The sequence below is a fragment of the Chelmon rostratus genome, chromosome 12, assembly GCF_017976325.1.
Source record: "Chelmon rostratus isolate fCheRos1 chromosome 12, fCheRos1.pri, whole genome shotgun sequence".
Lineage (NCBI taxonomy): Eukaryota > Metazoa > Chordata > Actinopteri > Chaetodontiformes > Chaetodontidae > Chelmon > Chelmon rostratus.
Window position 1 is genome coordinate 343,876 of NC_055669.1, and position 21,089 is coordinate 364,964.

The window sequence follows — 21,089 nt, forward strand, 5'->3', positions numbered from 1 at the left end:
ATAAGGAAGGTGAGTTCCCACAACTTGAGTAACACACACACACACACACACACACACACACACACACACACACACACACACACACACACACACACACACACACACACAAAACACAAACAAACACACACAAACACTGACCTGGCTGTCAGGATCACCAGGCATGCCCAGTACTGGTGCTGGTGGTCTCGGGGGGTTGATGGGTGGGTGTGACGAGGTCACTGGAGGTCGTGTGGCCAAACGCGGTCTTTCACACACCTCACACAGAATACTGCTGGCTGCATTCACCATGGTACAGCTCTTACACTGCCACTCTGCAGTAGAAGAGAAAAAATCCAATGAAGTCCACCTTGCCATTCTTTCTTGATTTAAATTTGCTGTAAATGAAATTCAAGTAAAGGCCTTACATGTAAGTGAAGGCATTAAGCCCCCTAGATATTTCAAATGAACCCCAAGTGTTCTAAGGGGCCCATTTTCTCATACATAATGATGATTAAGGACGTACTTGGGCCAAAAATAAAAACAGTACCATTTCACTTTAATAGTACAATCAAGTATTCATTTTATGATTAAAACTACAAATAACATCAAAATAACGAAGATAAGATAAGACAAGACTTTATATACCTGTTAAAGCAGCAGAATAAAAAAGGAGAGATAGAAAACAGAATGAGTAGAACATATAGACAGTTAAAAAATATTTAAAAAAATCAAAAATAGATTATAAAAGATACAAAATAAAATTAACAATAGAAGGCTGTGTTGGCATACAGTAAGTCCAGTAAGTAAGTTTTGTTTCTGGTGTGGCACAGACTCTGTGAATGTGGGGAGAGTGGAAGACAGGGAAGCATAATTGAAATCTCCAGAGATGAAGAGGGTGGACTGGGGCTGCGATGTGAGCAGCTGTGAAACCACAGTATGTAGGAGATCACAGGCCGCTACAGCATCGACCGGCAGGGGGGTATACACTGTTATTGCGATGACATGCTAGAACTCCCTCAGGAGGTAATATGGCCAAATGCCAACAGCTAGCAGCTATATGACTCTAGTGCAGCGCTGCTTCTTTACATTTGGTCACCCAGAGTTGTTCTAAATAGTTAATAAGACAGTATAAAGCATATCACTAGTCTCACCAATCATACATGCACCCAATCAAGCGAGACTTGTGACAAAAGAAACTCACAAAAAGTGCAGATACACACCAAAACAAATAGGTCAGAACTGCTGTCACTAGCTGCAGTACCATCTTGACATCAAGATTTACTGAATACAACGCATACTTCAGTGAACACTTGATTAATTGTTTTAAGTCAACAAACTTTCTCCTATCTGACACCACAGGTAGTAAGTCAAGGATAAATGCCATAGATTAATAGATTTACTTGCTTTTATCTTAGTTTCTATGTCATGAGGAAACTGGAAAGTAGTAGAAAAAGGATTACTGGAGCTGTGGGATGCACCTAGTGTTAACACAGACCAGTGAGGCTGGCAGGCTGAGATTCATCTGCTTTAGAGCTGATCGATTCCATGTGGGGGCGCTCACACTCCTTACAAAGCACATCCTGGACAGAGTTGACTTTAGTGCAGTGACGGCAATGCCAGGTGGAAGAACTGAAACAAGGGAAGAGGTATTGTTACTGTTGTATCAATTTGTATCAACAGAATATACATCCATGCATATTGATCTTGTGCTCCTTGTAGTCATAGTAGGGCTCAGTTCTAACTGACTTCCAATATGTCTAAACTGTCACTAGACTTTGCTGTGACCAGCTTTAGCTTTGACTATAGCCCTGACTTTCTGTAAACGACAGAATTTGATTGGTTCAGACACAGTCACAAGCACAGTCTTGGCAACTTGGTTCGCAAGTCAATATTCAGATGAAAATGAAAACCAGCAATTGCATTTCAATTTAATGTATTCTACACCACATTAAAGGCATCATTGAAACCTCTATTCTACAGGGACACCATAACAACTGATCTGCATCAAACCACACGGGGCGAAGAAAGTGACTCCTCAAATTAGTGGTGCTGACACAGATGCTGACCTTTTACCTCAATAGTTAAAGTTTTATTTGCCACTTGACATTGACTGACAAGCAGTCAGAACCAGCGCTGCAATCAAAACTATTGTTCCTGACCTGTAACTGTTCCTGTTTTGGGATGATGAACATGGTGATGATGATGTGACAGCTGTTCGATGGTGGTTGGCCCTCTCAGGGTAAGAGTGGTACAGTCTGTCACATTCTGAGCAGAGCCCCTGGAGGCAGGTGAGGCAGTGGGCAGAGATACGAAATATTTCACAGATAGTGCAGTTCTCTGAAACAGAGATAACATTAATTTGTACCAATTCACAAGTACAATATCTATGAGTAACTATAACTCTATTTTTTGCTGGGGAATAAAGGGCAGTAAAGCGTAGAATAAAAAAGAAATACTGATGTGCATACACAAGCAGAAAGTAAGAGGTTAATATCTTTAATTGAGTTACTGTATTCCTGAATGGTGACAAATCAATACTCTCCAGGTGCTGAAGTATAGGTGTAGTATGTAGTTGCCTGTGGTTGGCTGGCATATAACAGGGCAATTTATTGGATGGCAGTGTTGTTCTGGGTCAGTTCTCAGTTCAGGGTGTTGTAAATAGGTCTATTAAATAGAGTTACTGGGATTCTACTTGGCAGCTGCTATGTGGTTTCTATGGTCTATCAGGAGGTTATTCTGGCTTTGTAAATGTTAATGCAAGTAGCAGTAGCTGCTAAAGTAGCAGTAAAACACCATGTCAAAACATCTACCCATCGTCAAGTTCACTGTGGTTCTATGTGCCTTGATGCAGAATATATACCACTGTCCTATACACCCTAAAATACACTCTACACAATACAGCATTAAAATACATGAATCTACTATGTTTGTTGGATATGGCAGTAAGACACACATATCAACCATGTTTCTTCTTATTAAGCTATCCTAACATAAAATAAACAAGAACAAATAAATACATAGCTAACCAAGATGGTTGGTTAGTTAACAATGGTTTCTCTCCTCACCAGGGTGTTTGTTTGACGAGGTGGAAAAGACCTGAATGGACCTGAGACCTTGGTAGTTGGAGGACAGGAAGTAACCATAGTTGCTCTCCCTGGAGGTGTGATGGTGGGGAGGATGGAGGGGGAAGCCTAGAGACTTGGTCTGACCATCTGAATGGCATGAAGTAGAGGAGGAATGGCAGCCCACAGCATCAGTGTTGAGACCCACATCCTAAGATGATAGAAGAGTGAGTAAAAGCTGATTTGAAGAATTGGTGCCCATCATGAACTTCAAAAAAGAAATGGATCACTGAGTATAAACTAATGCTTACTAAAAAAGTACAAAAATAAAATGTACCAGACAAGATGGTGGAGAGTGATACAGCTGCAGCTACATTGTAAGCCATTTCGTGTGGTACAGCGCCCACGCTCAATACTGGACCAAATTCTGTCTCCATTAAACACAAAAACAAGCAGCAATTTTATACTAAACAGACTGCAACTTTGGAAGATACTCACTTGATTAGTCTAACCAGCCAGTCCTCACAAGAAGAATGGCCATAAAGGTTGTCTCTGTAAGTAGGTTATTACAACCCATATTTACATTTATTGTGAGGTTACAATCTCTAATGACCATAGTAATTGTGATGAAGCAAAGAATGAAGTCAGGAAAATCAGGTAGTATAAAAATCAGGGATGGCTGGTATAAATGGGCTAACAGGGCTAAGCCCTCCCAAACAAAAGATAAGAAAATAATTTTTTAAATAACAACAGATTGTTTAGAATTTAGGTGAAATCAAAGGTAGCAACAGCACCAATCAGTCAAAAGAAAAACATAGAATATCTCTAAATGGGCTCATTTTTTACAGTCCCAGCACGTACAGTCCGTTCATTTCATTCTTGTAAGTGATTGACAGGTGTCATGTCACGCCCCCGTTATTTACTGATCATTTGGGCTAACTTCAGTCAGCCCACAGGCCGATGACTTTTGACTGATATCAGCGAGTTAACGCAGTGGTGCAGGAGGGAGAAAAAGTTCAGCTATTGTGGGCGTTGGCATGAACGAGGTGGATTATTTGCTTTCTTGTCCATTTTCCTCAATGTCTTTGGAGGAAAAGCTGGAAGTTAAAGAGGATTAAAGCAGCAGCTATGCTAACTATTTTATCAGTATTATGCATTTGATAGCCCACCCAACATAAAAATACAAGAATGTCCACATGTGAAGGGGTGGCTGGATGTGTCAAACAAACACAGGACTTTTACTCCGGAGACCGGCCTTGTAAAACCAAAAGTCAACATTAACTTAAGTTGTTTACCGTACTTAAGTTACATAATGCAAGTAATGCTTTCAATCCAAACCATGATCTTTTCGTAACCTTTAAGGACTAGTTATGTTGCATTCACCGAATCAAGTAGTTTTGGTGCCTAAACCAAAGCAAACTGCCACCATTTCTCAACCATGACCACATGACGACGAAGGTCCAGTACACCTGTTGCTGGTACTCTCAAACAATCAGATCTATTATTTTGGGAGTAACTGGCATTCCACTTATCCAGCCATTTAGGTATGACGACATGTTCTAACATACTGAGCATCTTTCTATACAGAGCAAGGATTGTGAATTTTGTCTGTCATTACTTACATTGGAATCACATTAAGAAGAGCTCTTTTCAAGCCCAATATGAAGAAGAGGAAAGACCTCTTTCAATGTCCATATAGGCACCTGATAATTGTTTTAAGACAGGCTTAAAAAATTATACAACATATCCTTTAAACTAGGTCACCACGTATAACAAAGTGAGTGTCTTCATGTTCAGATTTAATCAACTTTAAAGCACTTGTTTATTTGTTATAGGGGTGAGCAACAAGGTCAAAATCATTTATCATGGTCCATATAATTTTATATCACTTTAACGGTACTAATCATAGTGTAGTAATTGTTCAGTACATTAAATTGAGAAATGCTTTAAAGTAACCATAACATAGCATACTATATAACCAAATCTCTGCCAGTGGACACATTTCTAACTAGTCATACCAACCCTAATTTGCTACTATGAGCATTGGGTTAGTGTCTGGTTTGGTAGCTTTCACTGTGTTCTGATGGTGGATTGATTTTTTTTTTTACCTCTATCATTAATTTGCTGTGCTTTTAGAGGAAACAAACTGCCCTGTAGGTGAGCCGCATGATATGTACTAGCTAGAAAATCATTTACTGTATGAACCAAGCCACATTTGACTGACACACAGCCATACCCCATCCAGTCAACATAAATGTTTTTTTTTTGTCTATCTGACAAATCAATATTCAAACCATGAAATCTCCACCAAGACCTTTGGGGAATGTCATGTTTCACATAAAAAAGTCATCAATAAAAAGAAATGTAAGCTTATACAAAGCTTTTCTCACAGAGCTAACATGGAAAGCAAAGAGCAAGTTAAAAGAAAATAAAAGTTTCAGCTTAGTTGTAATGGAATGAAATGACATTTGGTTTTGTCAGTAAATTTCAGTCACTGCATGCCTGCATTGAACTCAGTTCCCTGCCAGTCTATAATATTATCATCATTATATCATTTGGAGAAGAGATGGGATGGATTTAATTTATCTATCATAGGCTCAAAGGTGCCAAATTTAGGATTTCTCATGGGCAGCTCAAAATTGCTGCCCCATCCACCCCTGCTTCACCTATCTTTGCTATGTCCTATTCTAATGATATAGTCACCTCACAGTATGATTACTCCGCATGTGCTCACAACTGCTCATGGGTAAATAAGCTGCCATGGAATCAATATCTTCTCATCTTGGAAAGCTGCCCAAATAATACAAAAAGTAGCCCAAATAATCATGTTCCAAACTATATTTATCTGCCCAATCAAAAAAGAGGTTGCCTAATGTGGCAGAGAGAAATGTTCTTCTTACACATTAATTCATATTAAAAATTATTAAAAAGGCAATACCCGTTAAAACAATTGCATTTAAAAAAAATCTAAAGGTCACAAACATTTTTGTGTTATGATAATTTGAGACATTGTGCCCAATAACAAATAAAAAGTCGAAAAGAGCTGTACCAGTAAAACATTTTGTTGCAGTTCATGTTTACGTCCTGTATAGTTCACTCTAATGCTCAATGGTCAAAAAATGTGGACAACCTGGGAGGCCTGGAAAAACTCATATCATATGTGGCATTTCATTAGAAGAAAAAATGGTATTCAGGTCTCTCAATACATTCCTGGAATAAATTGAGGAAATATAAGAATATGATATGAGAGATAAATATGAGAATTTAGGACAGATTTTTCCTGTAAAGTAAACCATTCTTTCTTTGAGTACAGCAGAGGTTTTCTGACCATGCAATTCACTATTGATTTACCCCATAACAAAGTCTTTGCCAGTAGAATTCCTTTTAACTTAAAATGTATCTAAAAGAATGACAGACATGATCTTACGGACCCTACCTTATGTCTCAGTGTAGGAATGATTCTCTCATAGAACTCAGGATGGGGATGAGCCTCCTGGGATAAAAAATAAATAAAAAAATCACATTATTATTATTATTATTTATTTCAAGTCACGCAAAGAGTAATTTGCACTACACATTGTACATTTATTCGCGTACATATACCACAACAGTACCTCAGAATGAAGCTGTTGATGGCTACACAATCGGCATTAAAACATCGAAAACATTCTCCTGCAGCGATTACAACAATAATTAGTGTTTCACGATGACAATGACATCATTATCACTAACTGGGTGATTCCATTTCCATCTGTTTGGTAATTTCAAGGCTTCAAACAAACAACTGTGGCTCCATGTATACAGTTCAGGTAGTGCAGTGCAATTTATGTAGTTTTTCAGTCAACATGAACAATTGCAGGGCTACACATGCACACCTTAATTAGCATTTCTAGTTCCATCCTCAGGCTCATCACTTCTAATGTTACTGCAGCCACTCGGCCCACATCAGGATCCACAACATCATCAGGAAAGCTGAGCCCATCTGGCTGCTGGTTGGAGTAACCATAGAGACAGAGCACTGCTCGTCCTCCCTGGGAGCGAAAAGAGTAAGTGTAATGTGAACTCACCATTTTTGTTTATTTTTCCAAACAGGTGAGTATGAAATTAGACATTCCCAGGTTCTTTACATGGAAGTTCTGTCAGGCAGCACAGAAAATCATTCCTTGGGACATCATTAACATTATTCAGAAAAAATCATCACAATTTCAGGATAGGGGAAAGATACATTTGGGGCAAGATCAGGACAGGATCAAAATAGGTATGGGTTCAGGACAAGATTGGAAATGGTTTCAGAATAGTTTCAATGTAGTTTCTGGGCAAGTTTAGGAGTGGCTCAGAACTGGTTTGGGACAAGATTGGGACAACTTCAGGGCAGGTTCAGGGAAAGACAGAATTATCAGCATAATATGGTATTCAGGGCTGCTCAACTGAACTGGTCAGTGGTACTTTTGTTTTTCTTGTACTTTTTTTTTTTTTTTTTTTTTTACCTGAATAGCATCAACAGTGGCCCTGAAAACCGGGTTGTTGTGTTTCACAGTCCTCCAGTACTTTGGCCTGTTTGGATTTGTCAAGTTACAGCCATACTTTTCCAGGATGTTCAATGCTGTAGACAAACGCTGGATAGATGCAAGGGTCTAAAGAAGAAGAAGAGGAGCAATTAATCTCTCTGTTTATGTGTTTCTTCCAACTGAGGTGGCTTTTGGCTTGAATAGAAAGCAGATCTATGACAACACTGTCTACATTCAAATTTATAATAAAAACTTTGATATTTTCTTCTATCTCTTCTTCCTCTATCTTGTCAACTATTCTCAGCATGTAAGCAAATAAACACATTTCCTAGAATGTAAAAGTATACCTTTAAATATGATAATACATAATATACACAACATAAATATTTTAAATATAGTATAAGTGTTTTTTATCTTTAAAAGTCATCCTTTAATGAGGGTCGTCTTTAATCAGAGTCAATACTGTTTATCTTTAAAGCATGAAAAGTAACAACTTATTGAAAAGTCTCTGTCTTGATGTTGGGGCAAGGTGTGAAATGCAGCATTTTACTGGTGGCCTATTCAGTACTTTCCTCTACATATATATGAGGAGATATATATATATATATATATATATATATATCCTGATTTCTTTCTCTTTGTGTTTTTATTGTGCTTGTATTTATCTTGTGTTATTTGTGTTTTACCCGCTCTGTAAAGTGTCCTTGAGTGTTCTGAAAGGCGATTCCAAATAAAATGTATTATTATTATTATTACTTACATTTTTCAGATCATCAAACAAATTTTAATATTAGACAAAGATAACCTGAGTAAATACAATATGCATTTTTAATGATGATTTTGTTTATTAAGGGTAAAAAGCAACCCAAACGTACCTGACATGTGAAAAAGTAACTGCCCCCAACCTAATAAATCAATTCTGAATCAATTCTGCTGAACTACAAGCACAATTCCTGATTTACACTGAAAGTGCCGTTCTAAAACACGCTTTTCTCAAAACACTACAGACAATTCTCTGCATGTGGCACAATTTTCATGAAAAAAATCTCTTGTTTTCACAAGGAACACACTGTCATTCAAAATTCTAAAGTTAATTGCCCTACAATGCACACTGACTCATCACATGAGCAAACACCTGTCACACAATTTTACAATTAGCAATCAGAGCTTTAGCATAAAGGACAACAGGTGAGCTTATCTATTTTGGAGCAATGGATGCCAACATTTGCAACAGAAGCAGAGACAGAGCCAGAGGAGTGAGAGTAAGAGGAGGAGGATGGGGAGGACAAGGATGAGGAAGGCCAAGGACCATAATCTCTGATGAGATCCAAGCCACTTTGGTTGACCATGTGGTCAACCATGGTCTAACAATGAGGGAGGCTGGGCAAAGAGTACAGCCAAATTTGAGGAGGTACACTGGAGCATCTATCATCCAGACTTTCCAAAATGAGAATAGGTAAGTAATCTACTCTCATCAGAAAATTACAGTACTGCATCAATACAGTACTGAATGAGTACAGTAGAACACTATTGCCTGTGGACTGTTCTGTAGGACTTTAAAAATAAATGTTTCAAGTATTTAGTAAATGTATTCCTACACAGTAATGACAGCCTTTTACTATTTGTACTGCAGAACTGAAAGATTATCATCAATTCTGCCTGGAAATGGAAAGGCGTATACCCCTTCTTCATGCTATGGAAGACACATGTGGACCTATAGCAGTTTATGCTTTTTGTGACTGGATTCGTCATTTGTATTAATGCACCAAAAATGAGGTTGTTAAATCACAAATTTAAGTTTTTTCTTGTTCCAACAAAGTATATCATAACACACATCTCATTCCATGAGACTGAGTCTGCCTCTTTGTTCTTTGTTTTCTGAGTTCACAAACCCACTGGAGGACACATCAGGATGCCCACTGTGACCTGAGAACTCCATTACCAGCTGCCAGAACTTCTATATACAAGAAATCATTTATTCCAATGGAGGAAACATTTTTATTCCAGTGCATTTTAAGGAGAGTTTTGGACATTTTAAAATGTTGTATTTTGGGCCCTGTGGCAATCGAGAATATATCATGTTCTTTCACAAAGGTTTTATGTAATTACACTATTTGAACAAGTGACATAAATGATATAGAAGGGTCCAAAAAAACTGGTACATTTAACATGCCAACTATAAAAATGTGGAGTAGATGACAATTCTTTACTACAGATAGGAAATAGTGACTATGTAAGTGACAAAAGACTTATCTGTTTCACAATCAAACTTTATTATGGTGTTGTCAGATCACAATATAAATAACACAATATTCTCTACAGTATTTTGAAAGATAAGATACTTTATCTACATCAAAACTGCAGTAGTTGCTGTATAAAGCAGTAATAGTGCACACATGAAATAAAATATATAAAAACATGTCAGTAAGGTGCAGATCCTTAAAGGTAAGGATCAAAGATATCTATTCGAAGCAGAGGAAGAAGAGGTGTCTAGACAGTGTATATTTTCATTTAAAAACTTCAAAGATGATGTCTGTAATATTGCACACAATGTCCCATTATTGCGCATCATGGCCAACAGTGTTCTGTAAATCAATCTGTTATTGTAATCCACGGAGAGACAGGAATCCAGAGAGGAAAGGAGAGTGAGAGATTTTGATTTTTAAGAGTTACTTTATTCCATCAATTCTTTAACGAGCTATTTACAAAAAGAAGAAAAGGACAAACAAAAAAACAACAATCATCCTCAAAACACAAATACCTGAATAAAAACTCAAAATACATGAATAAATAAATCACTTCAGCTCCTCAGAGTAGAAAACCTGGTTTTCTTTCACAAAGCACAAAACATCACCATGAGTCCATTTTTCACTGAACTGATTGACATCTTTCATTTCTTTGTAATAATTAAAGTCAAATATTATTCTGGCTTTCACCATCCTGATGAACAGCAACGTCACATCAACGTCTACTGAATCCTCAGTTTTCCTCTTCCTGCTGACATAAATCGCCATCTTTGATTGTCCCAAGATGAAATTCATCAGTTGGACATACAGAAATAAATAAATAAAAACATTACTTAAACATACATCAAGACAACACGCAACTGTATTGTCACCTGACTCAACAGAAATCCGTCACGTTTGATCTATAAAGTGTAACAAAATGACGGTAAAAATTAAATGTACCTCATTGGCCGCTTTCCCTTGAGAGAAAATTAGAAGTCTTCTTAATCAGTGATCTCAGGTAGAGGAATCAGCGAGGTGTCTACCTGCTAGCTTGGTCCAAATGGTTTCAATCAACAAGTTCCGACCCTTAAAAGTAACACCCCTTCAACCCGCGGCAGCAAACTTTGGTTCCTACCTCAATTGAGATATGTCCCCCATATCAAACAAACAAAGAAAATACATGAAACAAATGAAATGTTACCTTTAATATTAAACTATTATTAAACTATTGTTAGTAGAAATATATATATTTATGAAGATTATATTTTTAACCTAATATTTATTAATCTATTATTTATTTATTTATCCTGACTTCGATGGCAGCTACACTCCCACCAAATCACTTGTGATTTTACTCAAACCTACATACCTAGCACTGGATGATTGCAAGAAAAAATGCTGCATCACTCAGCTTCAGTCAGGGTAACCGTCTTATGGATGGGTCTCTCCAAGTAAACTGGTTTTCCAATGCGTTTTCCTTCTTTATCCAAAGTTGAATTACTGATCAGCAGTTGCAGCTTCCTTACGCAACCATCTTCTGCAGGATAGACCTTTGTGACCTTTGCCAACTTCCACTCGGTTCTTAGGGCAGTGTCATCTTGCACAATCACTATATCATTGACCTTAGCATTTCTGCGTTTGCGTTGCCATTTCTGATGCTGTTGCAAGTTCAGCAGATATTCTTTGCGGCATCTGGACCAAAACTCGTTGGCTAAGTATTGGACCTTGCGCCACCTCTTACGAAGGTAGAGGTCTTCTCTTTCAAACTTTCCAGGTGGTGGAAGAATGATAGAGGACTTCATCGTCAGTATATGATTAGGCGAAAGAGGCTGCGGTCCCGTAGGATCGTTCAGCTGTTAATGGTCGACTGTTTATTATTGCCATGACTTCATAGAAGTATGTCCTCAATGAGGAACTATCGAGTTGATTGGAGGACTGGTCCAGGATAGACGTAAGCACACTTCTTATTGTCTGAATCTGCCTTTCCCAGGCACCGCCCATGTGATTTGCCGATGGCGGATTCATGACAAACTCGCAGCCCAGTACCTTTAGGCGTTCTTGATCCATTTCCTTCAAAGCCTCAACGAACTCGCGCCTGGCGCCAACGAAATTGGTGCCTTGATCACAGCGGAGTTGTCGAACATTGCCAGGTATGGCTATGAAGGCACAGAGAGCGATAATGAAAAAGTCTGTAGTCATCTCTTCAAGATGTTCTATTTGCACTGCATGAAAGCATAGGCAAGTAAACAGCAGGCCGTAGCGCTTAGACTTCTTCCTTCCATCCTTAACATGGAATGGTCCGAAGCAGTCTATTCCGCAATACGTAAACGGAGGTGTTTCTTCCATGAGGTCGCGTGGCAAGTCTGCCATTCGCTGCTGCTCAGTAGACCTTTGAAACTTTCTGCATTTGACACACTTGTAGATACAGGACGAGACGGCATGACTGCATCCGAGTATCCAAAATCCGTTAGCTCGTAGCTCGTTAACTGTTATGCCACGTCCTTGATGTTGCACTTGTTGATGATAATGCTGTATGAGCAGTCTTGTTACGTGACCTTTGGAAGGCAACACAGCTGGATGCTTGATATGATGGTGCAAATCAGCATACCTCAGCCGACCTCCCTCCCTGAGGAGTCCCTGTTCATCAAGGAAAGGGTTAAGTCCACGTAGCTTACTGGTCTTAGCGAGCTCCTTCCCATGTTGGAGGGTTTGGATTTCTACAGCGAAAGCTTCTCTCTGAACAAGACGAATGATGGTAGCTTTGGCATCACTTCTCTCTTGTAGACTTGTGGCTTCATTAGTTCTTGGTATTGAACCTTTCAGCTCCTAGCAAGTTGCATGAGATGAGCAATGGCCTTGACTAATCTTGTCCAGCAGGAGAACTTAAGGAAGTGATCCAGCAGTGAAACTTCTGTAGCTGAAGCCCTATGTATGAAGACATTACGTACTTCAGGGTCTTTTGCTGTTATATCTTCCACATCAACATTTCCACTAGGAAATTCTTTGCACCAGAGAAAATCAGGACCAGAAAACCAGTTGGAGGCAATGAGCTCCTTTGCCCGTAGGCCTCTCGATGCATGATCAGCGGGGTTGTCTTCTGAGCTCACGTGTCTCCACTGATCTGGTCTGGTGCTGTCTTTAATGCGTTGGATGCGATTTGCCACAAACACGTGGAATCTTCGCGCATCATTGTTAACGTATCCTAAGACGACCTTTGAGTCCGTCCAAAAGACTTCTTGAGCATCTATTTCTAGCTCCTTTCTGAGCATGTCGGCTATGACTGCCGCCGATAGCTCGAGTTTTGGCACTGTTGTCACCTTAGTGGGGGCCACTTGAGCTTTGCCCATCACTAAGGAGCAGTGGATTTGTCCTGTTTTAATAATTACCCTCAGGTAAGTACATTCTCCATACCCCAGGACACTCGCATCTGAGAAGTAATGGAGTTCATACTTTTGGACTTGCTTGAACTCTGATGGGAGATAACATCGCTGAATTTTGACGTCTGCCAGGTTCTTCAAGTCCAGGAGCCAAGACTCCCACCGTGGTCTTAGATCGTCAGGCAGCGGATCATCCCATCCAACCTTGTCGCGGCACATTTGCTGAAGAATTTGCTTCCCGATAAGAATGAAGGGAGCGACGAAGCCTAAAGGGTCAAAGATGGAGGCCACAGTCGAGAGCACTCCTCTTCTCGAAAGTGGCGTTCGTCCACCACCACTCGGAAGCTGAAGTGGTCCGATGTGACGCACCACTTAATGCCTAGGGCTCTCTCCATCTGGGGTTCACCCAGAGCTAGATCTTTACTTCTTGACGCATCTGCACACTCTTCTTTAAGGGAGGGATGCAAGCACCTCTTGGCTGTTCGAAACAAACTTGTGGATGCGCAACCTTCCAGAGCTGCAGAGTTGCCTGGCTTCACTCACCAACTGTATAGCTTCTTTGGCCGTTGAGACCCTAATCAAACCATCATCAACGTAAAAGTTGCGCTCGATGAAGTGGATTGTTGCCTCACTGAATTGACCTCGACCTTGTGCAGCGACATGTTTAAGGCCGTAGTTCGCACAGCCGGGTGACGAGGCTGCACCGAATAGGTGCACTTTCATTCTGTACACTGATGGCTCTGACTCGATGTCCCCGTTGTCCCACCAGAGGAACCTGAGATCTTGAGCTCTGACCCGAAACTGGTGAAACATGCGCTCTATATCGCACATCACCGCTACTGGGCCCTTCCTGAATCGACAGAGGACGCCTACCAAAGTATTTGTCAACTCTGGTCCAGTGAGTAGATGATCGTTAAGAGATATCCCTTCGAACTTCGCTGAACAATCAAACACCACACGGATCTTCCCTGGTTTCTGATGGTGGTAGACTCTGTGGTGCGGGATGTACCAGCAAGAGCCCCGTTGAACTTCACTTTCTGTTACCTTCTCAGCATCTCCACAGGAAATGATGTCGCTCATGAACCCAACGTAGTCCTTGTGGTATTGCTTGTCTTTCTCAAACCTTCTCTTGAGACACCGGAGACGATGATCTGCACATTTCAGGTTGTTGGGCAGACACGGCTTGTCCTCCTTGAATGGCAAAGGCATCTCGCGCTGTCCATTGGCTTGTGTCTTTATGCCCTCCTCCATTATTGAGATGAAGCGTAGGTCATCTTGTGAGAAATGAGCGTCTTCCACGTTTCTCTTGCTGAAGTCTGATTCGAGCACTTTCAGCACATCTGTGGGAACAATGACTTCTTTGACTTGCGTTCTGCAAATGTACTGAACTTGACTTGTTAGGTCACTAGGTGACTGTAGACTTGGTGTAACTTCTTTCACAACGATTCTGTGGCTGCTTCCAATGGCATCTACATAATCAATACAGGGGTTGACGCAGCCAATGATGCTCCAGCCAAGATCGGTTCTGGTTGTGACTGAGACTAGCAGGGATAAAGTCTCGTGAGTAAGTCACGGGAAGAGAGACTTTCTTGGAGGAGTAAAACCCTCTGACCTGCAACCCAACTAGCTTGTGACTTGGGATTACAGTCTGCTTAGACGCAAGCGTAGAAAGCTTCAATTGCACAGGCTCCATCTGCACATCAAGACTCTCTGCTCTTTCTTGGAGGATAAAGGTGCTATCGCTCTAACTGTCCAGCAGAGCATATACCAGAACCTCAGCCTCTGGGTTACTTGTGGTTGACAACCACACCGGCATTATTGTGGAAGCATATGTGTTGTTCCCATTGTGCATCACTTGGTTAGATGTTGCGGTGCTTGTTATTTCACTCGTTGTAGACTCTGCGTCAGTATGTTTAGGTTCTTTAGACATTTCTTTTCCCTTTAAGGGTTTTCCACTGCCCCTTTGTTTATCAACTTGGGCCTCTTCATTCGACTTAGCACGGTCTTCATGCAAACATGTGGGATGTCTCCCCTTGCACACGTTGCACACGCTTCTCTTTTCGCAGCTCTTTGAGTGGTGTCCTGGCTTTAAACATGCAAAGCATAGTTTCTTTGTCTGCACATACTTGACTCGCTCTTTGACAGGCCTTTCCATTAACTTCCGACATGTCTGAATGCCATGGTTTGTCCTTTCACAAAACAGGCACCCCTTACCATCGGCCTTTTGTCGTTCAACATCTTGCTTCTCTTCAGATGCACTTGCTAGCACCTTTGCGCCGACATTTCGGACCTTAGATGGCCTTGCCTTGTCAACATCACCACTCTTCAGAGCATAAAGCGAAGTCATTGGATTGCAAGCTATCTTGGCTTCCTTAGACACAAACTCAACAAAGGTGCTGAAACTCGGGAAGTCATGCGTTTCTTCTTCGAATTGCATGACCTTTCTGTTCCACCTGGCAGTAAGCCAGTCAGGGAGCTTGCTCAGGATCCTTTGATTTTCACTGCAGTCGTTTAGGACTTTAAGACTCTTAATGTGACTCCTTGCTGCTTGACAGCCTCGCAGGAAGTCTGCAAATTCCCTCAGCTCGACACTGTCTTTGGGTCCTATCTTGGTCCACGAATTCAGCTTGTCGCGGAAAGCTTTAGCAACCACAAAGGAGTTGCCATATCGCTCTTCCAATATTTCCCATGCTGAATCATAGGCTTTCTCTGTGCTCATTTACAGGAATGTTCTTGCGGCCTATCAGGGTTTGGAATGACATTTTCCAATCCTTGTATCTGAGTGGATCTCCGCTAAAGATTGGAGGCTCTGGCACTGGCAGAGTTCTAATTGTCTGCGTTTCTCTTCTAATAATCTGTGTCTTTCAGCATTTTCTGCTTCTTGTTGCGCAAGTCTCTCAGCATTTTCAGCCATTTGTTGCGCTAGTTTCCTCCTGTTCTCAGCCTCAAGTCTTTCAAGCTCCTTTTCTTCCTGTTCCATTTCTGCTAGAACCTTCAAGGTAGCTTTAGTTGCAGCTAACTCTGCCTCCGCTTCCTGTTTCCTTGTGGAGGACTGGCTTGAGCATCTCGAAACACATCCAGAGCCTGGGCGGCTCAACATGGATACTTGGTCTTCTTTACATGAAAACACAGAGCCAGGTTTACCCCATGGTGCTTGTACTGTGGGTAAATGCTGATCTGGGTCTTCTTGTAGCATAACATTTAGCCATTCAATGAGCTGTCTTGATACAGCATCACAGGTGTCCGCTCGACGGCATGTGTCTGTGTCGGGGACACTGTGTTTGCGAAAGTCCTCATAGCGTTCCTTTACTTCAGTATCAGCAGTGTGAATTTTAATTTGGTGTTGATGTAGAGCATGGCTTGTGCTGGGTAAAGCGAGTGCCTTTCTGGCCACCTTAGCAAGAACCTTCCATTTCTCGTATGTCTTATCGAACTTGCGTTGAAGTTTCTTTAATTTTTCATTATGGAGTTCCTGACCCTTTTCAGTAAGTGTCCTTTTTCTCTTGTCTTCAGCCACACTGGTTTCTGTATTCACTTCAACTTCCTGCGGAACATCCAGGTCTTCAGTTGCAATGTCCTTATCAGCCATTTTAGTATATTTATTTTAATCAAACTAAGGTTAGGAAATGTTAAGTTGGCCTTAAATAGCTTTAGGTAGCTTTAAATAGCACTAATTAACTTAGTTTGTTTGTAAATGAAAGTAACTTTCAGAGTAAGATAAACTATTTTTAAATCTATTAAACTTATTATCCTGTAGTTTAAAGGCTATGTTGTAAGGTAAAAAAAGTAAGAATATCAATAATGCAATGTTGTTAATAATGTAATGACAATGGGCTACTAATAGTGGCAAGTAATAAGTGAAGTAATAATATTGAAGTCAATCACACTAACCTAAGTCTTATGTGATAGCCTAAATGCACTATATGGCAAGAGTAACTTATTTTAAATGTATATTAAATGAGAGCACTTCTCAAAACTTACAAGTACTGCAAGTGGGAAAATGCCACAGTACCCCTTTAAACTAATTAATTCTTAGAAGATGCTAAATGTTACTTACACTTAACCTATAAACATTCATATATGAAAAGCAACCTTACTCATCTCCTCTCTCAGTCAGGAGGCTAGAGCCTTGGAGAGGTTTTTAGTCCGCACACAGCAGAGATACAGGCCTCCAGTTCCTCAGGTCTTGTAGATCACCTTTTTTTGGCAGCAGAGTGATAACTGCCCTCCTGCAGCTCAGTGGCAGCCGTCCTTTTTCCAAACTGTTCTTGAAGACCTCCAACAGATCTTCCCCCATCACTGACCAAAAGGACTTGTAGAAATCCACGGGTAATCCGTCGATGCCAGGTGCTTTGCCGTTTCCCAGGCCCATGAGAGCGGTGTACATTTCATTTAGGGAGAGTTCTGCGTCCAACACTGCATTGCTGTCAGCATCAGGCAGTCCAGCATAGAAACCACCAGCCAACTCCACCTCCTCCACATACTCCTTTTTAAACAGTTCTTTGTAGAAGCAGGTGGCATGTCTGTGAATCTCATGTCTGTGGATGATCTTCCTCTGGCCGTTCTTCCGCTCCAGACTGAAGAAAAACTGTGAGGGGGCATCCATTTCAGATGAGTTCATGAAGCGAGAGCGGAGCAGAGCACCCTGTGCTGTCAGGCCTGTGCTTGGTGACATTGCGAGTATACAGCTGACAGAAATGCATGATATGGATCTTTCCCACATCCCACCATTGCTGCACTGAAGAAAAAGCAGGTTTGCTTTTTCTGTGTAAAACCCATAAAACTTCAAAAGCCGCTCTAAAAGATTTGTCTTGTAAAAGTGCAGTATTAAAATGCCAGTATGCACTGTGGACCCTCACCCTCTGAATATGAAAGGAACACTGAATGAGACAATGATCGGAGAAACCAACAGGAATTTGGCACGATTTAAAAATACTGAAGTGATGTTTAAAACAGTAAAATCGATCGAGTCTGGCCAATGACAGCAGATTGTCTCTGGAGTGACTCCAGGTGTACTGCTGGTCGGTCCTGTTAAAACCTCTCCAAACATCTTTCAGATCATGGGTTTCAATCAGCTGCTTTAGTCTGGCAGATGACGCAGGATGGGGCTCCATGTGATTCCTGTCGAGTTTGGCATTTTCTGTACAGTTAAAATCACCCCCCAGGAACAGAAACTCATCAGAACAACTATGAAGAACGTCAAACAGAATTCTTTCAATGTGTGAAACTGGAGCATAAACAACCACAAAAACCATTTTTACATTTTCATGTTGTGTTTCAACTTTTAAAATGTGACCACACATTATTTCCTCCACCTGTACGGCACAGGGACTGAAGCCCTTTGAAAAAAGCAGGCCGACTCCACCACTATTGGATGTTTTGTGGCTTAGAAAGACGTTCCCAGGCCACTCTGTCCTCCACTGTCTTTCATTGTTAGTGTCGCTGTGCGTCTCCTGGACAAAAACCACATCTAGCTTTTAGATGGATGGATGGATGGATGGATGGATGGATGGATAGATAGATAGATAGATAGATAGATAGATAGATAGATAGATAGATAGATAGATAGATAGATAGATAGATATACTTTATTTATCCCAAGCTGGGAAATTGCAGTGCAGCAGCAGCATTACACACAGTGAAATAAGTGAAAATAAGACTATAAAGAACAAACTATACATAATAAAAATATAAAAATAGCGAGCAGTAAAAAGATTATATACATAACAATAATAATAAAATAGCCAAATAGTTAACAGTAGTAAAAAGTATTGCACAAAAGGAATATCAAATGCAAATGAATATCAAAATAAGAATATCAAAAGCAAATGGCAGTGAAAATAAAGTGTACCGTGACTGTAGGAACAAACTATATATAATAAAATATCGAAATAACAAGCAGTAAAAAATTATATACATAATAATAAAATATCAAAAGCAAACAGTAGTGGTAAGAAGTATTGTATTATTATTATTATTATTATTTTCAGCTGTTATTGTACAGTGTAATGGCATGTGGCAGGAAAGATTTCCTGTATCTGTCCCTTCGACAGCGGAGCTGTAGCAGTCTGTGGGAGAAGGTGCTCCGCTGTCTGTCCACTGTGTGATGGAGAGGGTGCTGATCATTGTCCATGATGGATAACAGTTTATTCAGCGTCCTCCTCTCCACCACAGTCTCAAAAGACTCAAGTCTGAGTCCAAGTACAGAGCCAGCCTTCTTGATGATCTTATCAAGTCTGTTGGTGTCGTTGGCTCTGATGCTGCTGCCCCAAACAAACAACAGCAAAGAAGATGGCGCTGGCAACAACAGACTGGTAGAAGATCTCCAACATTTTGCTGCACACGTTGAAGGATCTCAGTTTCCTCAGGAAGTAGAGTCTGCTCATCCCCTTCTTGTACACAGTCTCTGTGCTGGATTTCCAGTCCAGTCTGTTGTCGATCACCACTCCAAGGTATTTGTAGTCCTCCACCTCCTCCACCACCTCCCCTTTGATCCGTAGCGGCTGTGAAGGCGTCTTCTTCCTCCTGAAGTCGATCACCATCTCTCTGGTCTTGCTGATGTTCAGCCTCAGGTGGTTCTGTTCGGACCACTCGACAAAGTTGTCTATCAGTGTCCTGTACTCCCCCTCCTCTCCCTCTCTTATACACCCGACAACAGCTGAGTCATCAGAGAACATCTGCAGGTGACATGACTCAGAGTTGTACTTAAAATCAGTGGTGTATAAGGTGAAGAGGAAGGGAGAAAGCACAGTCCCCTGTGGAGCTCCTGTATCACTGACCACCACATCAGACAGCCCGCTGCCCAGACGGACAAACTGTGGCCGGCCTGTCAAGTAGTCAGTAATCCAGTAGATCACTGCGTCGTTAACACCCATCCCCCGCAGCTTCTCACCCAATAGCAGAGGTTGAATGGTGTTGAAGGCACTGGAGAAATCAAAGAATGTGATTCTTACAGTGCCTCCTCCACCATCAATATGCATATGAGCTCGTTGCAGCAGGTAAATGACAGCGTCATCGACTCCTAAATGGGGCTGATAGGCAAACTGCAGGGGGTCAAGGAATGTCTTCACCTGTGGACTCAGCTGGGCTAGGACCAATCTCTCCAGGACTTTCATCACATGGGATGTGAGGGTGACTGGTCTGTAGTCAGCTGGGTCAGATGGCCTCGGCTTCTTGGGGACTGGAACCAGGCAGGACGTCTTCCACAGCTTCGGGACTTTCTCCTGACTCAGGCTCAGGTTGAACAGATGTTCAAGTACAGGAGACAGCTGGCTAGCACAGGTCTTCAGGATCCTGGGTGTGATGCCATCAGGGCCTGATGCCTTTCGCTGATTGAGTCTTTCCAGCTGCCTCTTTACCTGACCTGAAGTCACCGTTGGGTGGTTAATGTTGGTGTCCTCAGTGGGGGAAGGGGAGGAGGAGGAGGAGGAGGGGGGGGGGCAGATGGAGAGGTGTTGTGCAGGAGAATGCTGGGGGGTGGTGCGAGCCATTTGGGTCAGTGTGGGTGTGTGGGAGGCAGGGGGCGTCTGAGAGGTGGCAGGAGGTGAGCTAAACCTGTTAAAAAACTGGCTGAACTGGTTTGCTCTGTCCAGGCTCCCTGATGTCTGCCTGTCCTTACCTTCATCCCTGTGATGTGCTTCATTCCTGTCCACACATCTCTTACACTGTTCTGTTGGAGTTTGGCTACCAGCTTCCTTCTGTAGTCGTCCTTACACTTCCTCAGCATGTCTCGGAGTCTGTGCTGCACTCTCCTCTGCTCCTCTCTGTCTCCAGACCTGAAAGCCCTCTTCTTCTCGTTCAGCAGTGCCTTCAGGTCGCTGGTGATCCAGGGGTTGTTGTTAGAGAAGCAGCATACAGTCCGGGCTGGCATGGTGGTGTCCTCACAGAATCTGATGTACTCTGTGATGCAGTCGGTCATGTTGTCAATGTCCTCCC

At 41.4% G+C, this 21,089-nt stretch overlaps 1 protein-coding gene across 1 annotated transcript in view; it reads right to left on the reverse strand.

Annotated features, from left to right (window-relative positions):
• The window catches only part of LOC121614462 (E3 ubiquitin-protein ligase RNF31), a 65,402-nt gene that overhangs the window by 34,585 nt on the left and 9,728 nt on the right, over positions 1 to 21,089 (reverse strand). The window contains exons 2-8 of the mRNA XM_041948324.1: positions 7,529 to 7,675; positions 6,917 to 7,072; positions 6,478 to 6,534; positions 3,045 to 3,252; positions 2,139 to 2,316; positions 1,475 to 1,608; positions 139 to 311 (exon numbers count right to left, since the gene is read on the reverse strand). Of these exons, the coding sequence (XP_041804258.1) occupies positions 139 to 311; positions 1,475 to 1,608; positions 2,139 to 2,316; positions 3,045 to 3,252; positions 6,478 to 6,534; positions 6,917 to 7,072; positions 7,529 to 7,675 (1,053 nt within the window). The remainder of the gene's footprint in view (positions 1 to 138; positions 312 to 1,474; positions 1,609 to 2,138; positions 2,317 to 3,044; positions 3,253 to 6,477; positions 6,535 to 6,916; positions 7,073 to 7,528; positions 7,676 to 21,089) is intronic.